Source organism: Camellia sinensis, chromosome 7, assembly GCF_055761805.1.
Source record: "Camellia sinensis isolate YWXY chromosome 7, ASM5576180v1, whole genome shotgun sequence".
In the NCBI taxonomy this organism is placed as follows: Eukaryota; Viridiplantae; Streptophyta; class Magnoliopsida; order Ericales; family Theaceae; genus Camellia; species Camellia sinensis.
The window spans coordinates 175,691,261-175,700,234 of NC_138967.1; the positions used below are offsets into that span (position 1 = coordinate 175,691,261).

The 8,974-nt window shown below is 31.4% G+C and overlaps 1 protein-coding gene across 2 annotated transcripts; it reads left to right on the forward strand.

The window, feature by feature from the left end:
• Positions 1–393: 393 nt before the first annotated feature.
• Positions 394–4,040, forward strand: LOC114260105 (E3 ubiquitin-protein ligase RMA3). Of its 2 annotated transcripts, XM_028200165.2 has the most exons (3): positions 394–640; positions 2,983–3,036; positions 3,119–4,040. In XM_028200165.2, exon 3 carries the CDS (start codon positions 3,124–3,126, stop codon positions 3,850–3,852), a length of 729 nt encoding a protein of 242 aa, XP_028055966.1. In that variant the 5' UTR covers positions 394–640; positions 2,983–3,036; positions 3,119–3,123; the 3' UTR covers positions 3,853–4,040. The 2 variants fall into 2 exon arrangements, with proteins under 2 accessions (XP_028055966.1, XP_028055965.1); XM_028200164.2 differs by lacking the exon at positions 2,983–3,036 and having other exon boundaries at positions 395–640.
• The last annotated feature ends 4,934 nt before the right edge of the window (positions 4,041–8,974 follow it).

Consider the following 8,974-nt stretch of genomic DNA (forward strand, 5'->3'; position numbering starts at 1 on the left):
AAATATAATTCTTTTTTATAATTATCAAATTAATTATAAAAGACAAAATCAGTGTATACTTTTTTAGGGCAAATTACAAACACTCCCAGAGGTTTGGTGAAAATACAGATTTTATTCTGAGGTTTGAGAAATTACATTCCGCCCTTTGAAGTTTATATTTTCATAACAAATTGTCCCTTGAAATTTTTATTTTCATACAGATTTCCCTTTAATTTTTCCTAATTTGTTATGAAAATTTGATCCTTAAAAGTTAATTTATAATTTCTCAAATTTCAAGAAAAAATCTATATTTTTATCAAATTTCGAGGACTGTTTGTAATTTACCCAATTTTTTAACTAAATTAAAATAGTTAAAAAATTAATTTAAATAGGGGCTTATATGGTACACTCTAACCTAACGTACCCCTCTCTCTCTCTCTCTCTCTCTCTCTCGAGTCTTTGCGATCCGATTCGCCATTAAAGCTCTAATCTAGAAGTTCCTTCATTTTCAATTCAACATTTTTTAAACTTTCTTCGTTTAATAGTAGTCTCTATTATATATCTTGCTCTCCTTCGCAAAGGCCTCGATCCAACTCTCTTCTGCCATTGAAGTTTGAAGAAAATCGCCTACCCCATTCTCTCTCTGCTTCTCTCTGCATCGGTATGTTGATAATCTCTCTCTCTCTCTCTCTGCATATGAAAAATTGATGATTTCTTTTCATTGTTGACGTATATGTAATTTTTTTTCCTTCTCATAGTCTATTTGTAAGAAATTGATCTGTTTCTACGTGGTGTTTCTTAGGTCGGTGATCGTAGTTAGGGAAAATTTGTTGTCTAAATTTGACATATGCCATTGAAATTTTCTTGCCCTGTTTGGTTGCTTTGAAAAAGCATTGAGGAAAGGGGGAAAAATGGCTTCTTTGGTGGAACAATTTGTTGGGTTTTCTCGGTTGTTCTGAGAGGTAAATTGGGTCGGGACACAAATGTGGGCAACAGTTGTGATGTCTAACTCTAATTTGGGTAGTTGGTCTTCATTGAGAAATTTGTATTGCGAGTTTGATTTGATTTCTTGGAAAAAAAATTTCCACCTTTCTGTTGGTTGATGTTCTGTTTGGTTTCTATCAAAATTGAGAGAGCCATTCATGAATCAGCAAGTTATTCTGTGAGATTTTGTAGAGCTGATTATAAATTATCTAGGTTTTTGAAGCAAATTCCAAGTTTCAGAAATCAATTGACTATTTTCTTGCCTGTTGTTGGTTATATCTTTATTATGTTGTGTTTTGTGTCTATCAATGGACCTAAGGTTACAATATTCACTTCCGAATAAAATTGTATTTAGACATGCTTATGTGGATCTGTTTCATTATATTAGACGGTCTTAATCTCCTACTATTGTTTTTAAATGCTATATATAATGGTTTTGATTTCTAGTATTGTATAAACTAATGAAGTTCTTATACTTTGTGAACAACCCAAATTTGTCTTTTCCCTTAGATTTCTTGTTGATTCTGAAACCTTAATTTCTGTGGCTTTCTACGTTATTTGGAGAAAATTGCCAACAAAGCTACTAATTATAAAATTGAAATCCAACCTTGATTTCTTCTTCCAAATTTGGCTTGGTTTGGAATAGTTTTGGCTTATTCTAGGGAACTACAATGATCACAAATCAAAGTTTGTTAATTGTGCATTTTGTATAGGTCCTGAGATTTTCTCGGAGTTGGAAATATAAATTATTTGCTACTTATTTTCTTTTTATTTTTTACACAAAGTAAATTCCCTCTTAGTGAGGTACAAAGGTTCTAGCCACACTCTAGGTCCTATATCTTTCAAAGTTATCAAATTTTACCTTTATACACATCTGCTTTATCTATTTCATCATATGCAATACCTGAATTTTGTTCATTATGTAATTGTCTTCATCTTTCTTTGTGATAATATTGAGGGGCCTGATGGATATAGTTTTAGATCTTAAGTCAGTTGTTTGTTTTTTACGGATTTGAACTAGTATTTAAGATTGCATTTGCATTTATGGATTTTAAACGAATGGATTTGGCATTACTTATTCAAGGAGTATAGATTTTAATTCAGTATAATATTTTTGTCTATATTTCAAGAATAGGTTTGGGAGCTACTGTTGATTTGAAATTTTTTTGTTTACTTTTACTTGTACAAGACTCATAGCAAAGCTATATCTCGTAGCAAAATATATCTCCTCAATCTCGAATTAAATCTTTCACTTTAAAATTATCAATTTATTTCCATTGGTTAACCAACCTTCTTCCAATTTTATAAAATTTAATCTTGAATCTCTTCATTTCAAGTCCACTCATTCTAATTATTATCATTAAGAGTGGGTTGCTGTTGGCACCATTTGGAGTGTAAAACAAGTTTGAATTTTATTATTTGGAGTGTAAAACAAGTTTTTATCAATTATGGGTCACAAAGGAAAATTCATTGGCTCCTAATTTTCAATTTTTTTATTTTTTTAATCATTTTTCTTCATGGAATTTGACCATGTAACAGAAAATAGCTGAGTTCATTGCATGTCTCTATTTTTTTATATTATTCAAAATTTTGATGTTTAATTAATGGCGTGGAAACTCAATATTACTGCAGACTGGAGTGTCCTCCATTCCAGAATGTCAAAGCAATATTTCGAATCCTTAGATATTTCTTATCCTTTGACGTACAATTGTTTTGAATAAATCAAAATTTTGATGTTTAATTCAGCCACCCAACATATTTATTGTGCTAGCGCTCCATTGGTCATCCACTTATCCTTTACATTTTCTATTTGTTTTGAGTGAAGAGTGGTAGGGCCCAACTTAGGGGGATGGAGGAACATTTGCTCATCTTTCAAATATTTGGCCAGTCTGTCCATTTTTGATGCTTTTGTCTTATTGATCCCTTCCATTAATTTAATTTGCTTCAAAAGTAATATCTGTTACTTCTCTTTGTGATTATAGACGTGCCCATCTAATTCTTTTTTAATAACCCTACGAGGTTGCTTGGTTTCAATTGGACTTCGATCTCTTGTAATCGAGCTCTTGTTTGATGGTAAATGTAAATGTGTTTTGGACATTGACCATCATTATTTTAATTTAATCGTTTGTTCTAAGAACCCTCATTTTTGAAACAGATCTGATGGCCTATGAACAAAACATCCAAGAACATACAGCCCAGTTTGAGTCAGACAGAGATGTTTCACTGATGCAAAAGTTGAGTTCAATTTCAGCTCCAACAACAGCTTCAGAAAATGTGAATGGCTGTTTTGATTGCAATATTTGCCTAGACTCGGCACATGAACCTGTGGTCACCCTCTGCGGTCACCTATATTGCTGGCCTTGCATTTACAAGTGGCTTCATGTCCAAACCTCCTCCTCCTCCTCCTCTGAATCAGACGAGGAAACCAAGTGCCCCGTTTGCAAGGCTAACATTACCCAGTCATCGTTGGTTCCATTATATGGGCGAGGAGCATCTTCATCAGAATCTGATGCCAAGAGGCCCCAACTTGATCTTGTCATACCTCGCAGACCATCTGCTCATGGGGTCCACACCACAAATCCAAATCAGCAGATTCATGCTTATCCTTTCCAGCCAGAGCCTCAGCCTTCTCATCCCCAACAATACTTCCATCACCACCCACATGGCAATTATTCCTCAATGACGAGCTTTTTCAGTCCAACGGTTGGGATGTTTGGAGAGATGGTATTTGCAAGGATGTTTGGCAGCTCGGAAAGTTTGTTTTCTTATCCTCTGATGGGGAATGGAAGCCCGCGGATGAGGAGGCAGGAGATGCAGTTTGACAAGTCGCTTAACCGAATGTCGATCTTTCTTTTCTGTTGCTTTATTTTGTGCCTTCTCTTGTTCTGAGTCTCCTTTCCTTGCCTCTTATGTATAGCTGTAAAATTTAGGGATTGAACTTCTGAAACTGAGTCTGGAATAGATTAGTTTGTTGTAATACCTACCAAGTGATTCCGGGGCGGGTATTATTGTCTTCTGTGAGATTGTGTTGTCTCCTGAAATTCAATTAAGATATTTCCATTGAATTATGATTTAAACTTTTTTTGGGGGGGGGGGGGGGGGCGTAATTTCACTACAATCCAAAAAATAATAATAAAATTACTTCAATTTCTAATGTTTTTCTCCTTCCATAAGGACTAGGTTTCAAGTCTGACTGACATTCCTCAAAAAGAAAAAGACACAATTTAGGAATTGGTGTTGGTATATTTTATCTTATCATTGAATGAAATATTTATATATAAATATTTAAAATTATATGTTTTATATGTGTTTATCATGCGTCGTGTTTTGATTTTTTAAAAATTAATGTATTGACTATTTTTATAGACTTTTTTTTTTTTTTTTTGGTTGATTTTTGTGTAAGAAAGAAGAGGACATTTAATTCACTTTTCCTTGTTTGGTGATCATAGAAAACATGCAGCCAAGAAAAGGGATATATTTTTCATTCAGAAGAACTTTTACGGTGTGTCTTCATTTTCATTTATTTGGCAAAATATTTTTTATTCATATTGAGGAACCATTTTTATAATCTTTTTCTGAATTTAAAATTTTTTTTTGGACAAAAGTAAAAATGACGGATGTTTTGAGCATATTATTATTATTATTATTTTTATTATTGTTGTCGTTCTTATTGTTGTTTTGAAAACACAAAAAATGAAAGTAAAGATATATATCAAACAAAGTCTTAAAAAGTAAAATATCCAGGTACAAGCTAAACGTTTTAATTCAGGTACAAGCTAAAATATGCACACCTTTACAAAAGTAAAAGCAATTAGATTTAAAAAATAAAAAATAGAAAAAAAATGAAAAAAATAATCATCATAGTGGAATAAACTTGTAAGTTGATCTTGTATTTGATCATAACTAGGTTATATTGGTTAATCTGTTAAAATTATATCAATTTGTATCGTTTTATTTGCTTATCGCGATTTAAATTTTAAAATTTATAATCCGTTTTCGAAATCGCTCTGCTCCATTATAGTTAATACATATATATTTTTTAACCTATAATAAAATATTAAAGTTAAAATAAGTGTGAAAATGATTTAAGACCTCGTTTGTCAACTATACATTTTAGTTAAAAAGGTTACTATAAATTATCACATCACTTTCTTTATTTTTCTACACATCTTTTCGTAAAAAGCTAAAAAATTATTAAAATAATATATTTTCAAACGAGACCTTAAAATGTGAAATTTATTACAAATTAGTAATTATATATATGAAAAATATTATGTAAAATTAAATTGTGTCATATACATAAAAAATATCATGTCAATTATTGTTATATATTATATAAATACTTGACAATTAATTAAAATATTATTCAACCTATCAATCCATCAAAAATCCTTTAAATCGTAATTTACCAATCTACCAATCTATTAATTTTATAATTTTATTCTTAAACTATCCACCGATGCTGCTTATACCCCTAATCATAACGTTCCTTCCTTAAAAAGCTTGACTTTTACAATGGCTTTAATGGAATCTTCCTCTGTCACTTTATTTTCAATTGAATTTGATTGTATTTTTAGATTGTTTCTATAGATTTGTTCCCTTAATGTTTAATCATTTTTTGGCATGTTTAATAATTCCTCTAGCTCAATAAGCATGAGTGTGCACATAAACCCCCCCCCCCCCCCCCCCCCCCCCCCCCCACACACACAAAATACAATTATAAATTTTTGGAAATTTTTTTTTAAGATTCCTAATAATAGTAATTTAGAGGATAAAAGATACAAAAAAAAAAAAAAAGTGACGCATCATGTCCCTGAATTATATGGTGCGCATTTTTAATTATTTTGTGGATCAAAATACCCTTCACAAATCAACAAAGAAACGAAACTGGATTCAGATGATTGAGTTCCATTCCAAGCATCCAACCATCTTTACGAGTAAGAGAACAACAGAATTAGGGTTTGAATATCATTTTCACCATCGACATTAGAGTTTTATTATCTTCTGCAAAAATTGTTCCCATTTATTCCTCACAAATTTCTCTGACCCCGTTTTCACTGTTCATCGTTATCTGAGTTCATATTCGCCACATCGCATCTTTATCTCAGGGCATATCAGTTCGTAATTAAAGTTTCATCCTAACTCGGTAAGTTTTTCTACAATCCAACTAGATTTTCTCTGGAAACACAGTTAATTGCATTTTATATTAACCTTTCATTAATTGGGGTTTCAATTTTGTAATAAAAAATACATGAATTTGAAAAAAGTTATTTCTTTGTGTTTTGAACTTATTCTTGAATATGTTTGCGTGATTTTATCTGTAAATTTCTTTGGCATTTAAATTTTTCTGGTTTTTGCTTGATGTATGTTTCTTCTTTGAATTTTCTCTGACATGTTTATATTGAAAAAAGTTATTTCTCTGTGTTTTGATCTTATTCTTGAACATATTTCTGTGATTTTGTCTATAAATTTCTTTGTTCTGTAAATTTCTTTGGAATATGTATTTTTCTCTGGAATGTCTATTACTCTCTTATCTGTGTCTAAGTTTCTCTGGCATTTATAATTTTCTTTGGCATTTATAATTTTCTTTGGCTATATCACTTCTCCATTGTGTGTGTCTCTATCATGTTTAATTTTCTCTGGTTGTGAATGTAAATTTCTCTGGCATTTTAATATTATGAACTGGAATGTATGTTTCTTCTTTAAATTTTCTCTGGCATGTTTATTTTGAAAAAAGTTATTTATCTGCGTTTTGATCTTATTCTTGAACATGTTTCTGTGATTTTGTCTATAAATTTCTCTGCTCTGTAAATTTCTCTGGAATATGTATTTTTTTTTGGAATGTCTATCTTTCTCTAGAATGTCTATTACTCTCTTGTCTGTGTCTATGTTTCTTTGGCATTTATAATTTTCTCTGGCCACATCACTTTTCTCCTTTGTGTGTCTCTATCATGTTAATTTTTCTCTGGTTGTGCATATAAATTTCTCTGACATTTTAATATTATGGACTGGAATGTATGTTTCTTCTTTGAATTTTCTCTGACATGTTTATTTTGAAAAAAGTTATTTCTCTGTATTTTGATCTTATTCTTGAACATGTTTTTGTAATTTTGTCTATAAATTTCTCTGTTTTGTAAATTTCTCTAAAATATGTATTTTTCTCTAGAATGTCTATTACTTTCTTGTCTGTGTCTAAGTTTCTCTGGCATTTATAATTTTCTGGCCACATCACTTTTCTCTCTTGTGTGTCTCTATCATGTTAAATTTTCTCTGGTTGTGTATGTAAATTTCTCTAGCATTTTAATATTATGGACTTGAAATTTTCTCTGGAAATGAAATTTTTTCAGGAATGTGTAATTTTCTCTGGAATGTGTAATTTACTCTGGTATTATTTTGTTCAATTCTTGATTTCAATGTTGTGTAATTTTCAGTGGCATGTTTACGTTACTTTGTTTATTTTATCTTGCTAATTGTGGAATGGAAATTTTCTTTGGCTTGTCATGTTTACTTATCTCTATCATTCATTTTCTGTGCTTGCTAGATATATGTTTCTTTTTTAAATTTTCTCTGGCTATATTTTACTTCTATATGTAATTTTAACAATTATTGAAAATTTCTCTGCCATGTTTATATTACTTTGTTGATTTTCTGGGAATAGAAATTTTCTGTGGCTAGATGTATTCCACAAGAAAACAATTAGTACTCTGACATTTAATTTTTAGTGTCTAATTTTCTCTGACATTTATAATTTTCCCTGGCCACCTTAGTTTTCTCCCTTATGTATAATTTTCTCTTACATGTTCAATTTTCTTTGGGATTTAATGTTGACATCTTTATGTTTTCATCATTGTCTAGAAATGGCAAAACGTAAAAGTAACAGAACATCGGAAACACCGAGTAAGAAACAGAAACTCTCTTAGTCTTTTTATGATCTAAGATCAAAAAGCAGCAAAACGCTACAAACTCCTTGCCAAAACACACAAGTCCAAGGTGATGAAGCAACTAGCATCAAGATGAATACCCCAACTTCAAAAGACTCAAGCTCAAGGGGGAAAAAAACATGTTAAACTCCAAAGAAAGAGAGCTCATTACAGCATTCAATACCGATCCAACCTCTCATCTGTTGTCTCCTTTTTTCAAACACTTAAATTCAATTCAAACCAACTTGTAGAGCTTCAAAAGACCTCATTCTGGTATTTGATCCAAGCTCTAACCACTGAAAGGATGGACCCATGGAAATTTAGGAAATTTGATGATGATGTAGTTGCAATAATCCAATATTACCATGAAAAAACAAAAGCATTCACAGTTGGTAAAAAGAACTTGAGCTTTACAACCAATGACGTGACCTTGATTTTTTATTTGTAAGGAGGTAAAGGAGCCATGTCATTAAGATACTTTAAAAAGCCAAAATCTGCATTCCTAAGGAGAAGATTCCCAAAGGACACAAGACTCACTGGTCCTATTCTTAAAAATGCCTTGGTCAAAGCAATGAAAAGCAAGCAACCAACTGACTTCAAAGATGTAGCAATCATTGTTACATTGTACTTGTGTCTCACCCTATTTTTTGCAACAAGTGGGAATTCAATAGGGTGAGTTTTTATAAAGTATATGGAACCTCTTGAATCAATGAAACAGTATGATTGGCCAGAAGCAATCACATCAACATTGATTGATTCTATCATAGCATTGCACAAAACTCTAGAACAAGTTACAGGGTGTGTCATTGCATTGCTGGTAAGTATAATTTTCATTCAAATTTGCAGTTATCATATTTACAAATTTGTGTGTTTAGCAAAATTTAATTACTTTAATTTCCATCACAGTATTGGCTATGTGAACTTGCAAATATCATTGACTCGGAAGACAGTAATACAACTGACTTCCCAAGATGTGCCAAGTGGAACCTACAAAGCTTGATCAAACAGCTGCAGAAGACACCAATCCATTCTCTTGCACCTTGACATGTTAGATTTCTATCGCCACTGAAATCTCTGTAAAATTCTAAAAT

Bases quoted from the DNA above. Each gene is read 5' to 3' on its own strand.
- LOC114260105 (XM_028200165.2), top strand. From the start codon at position 3,124: ATGGCCTATGAACAAAACATCCAAGAACATACAGCCCAGTTTGAGTCA.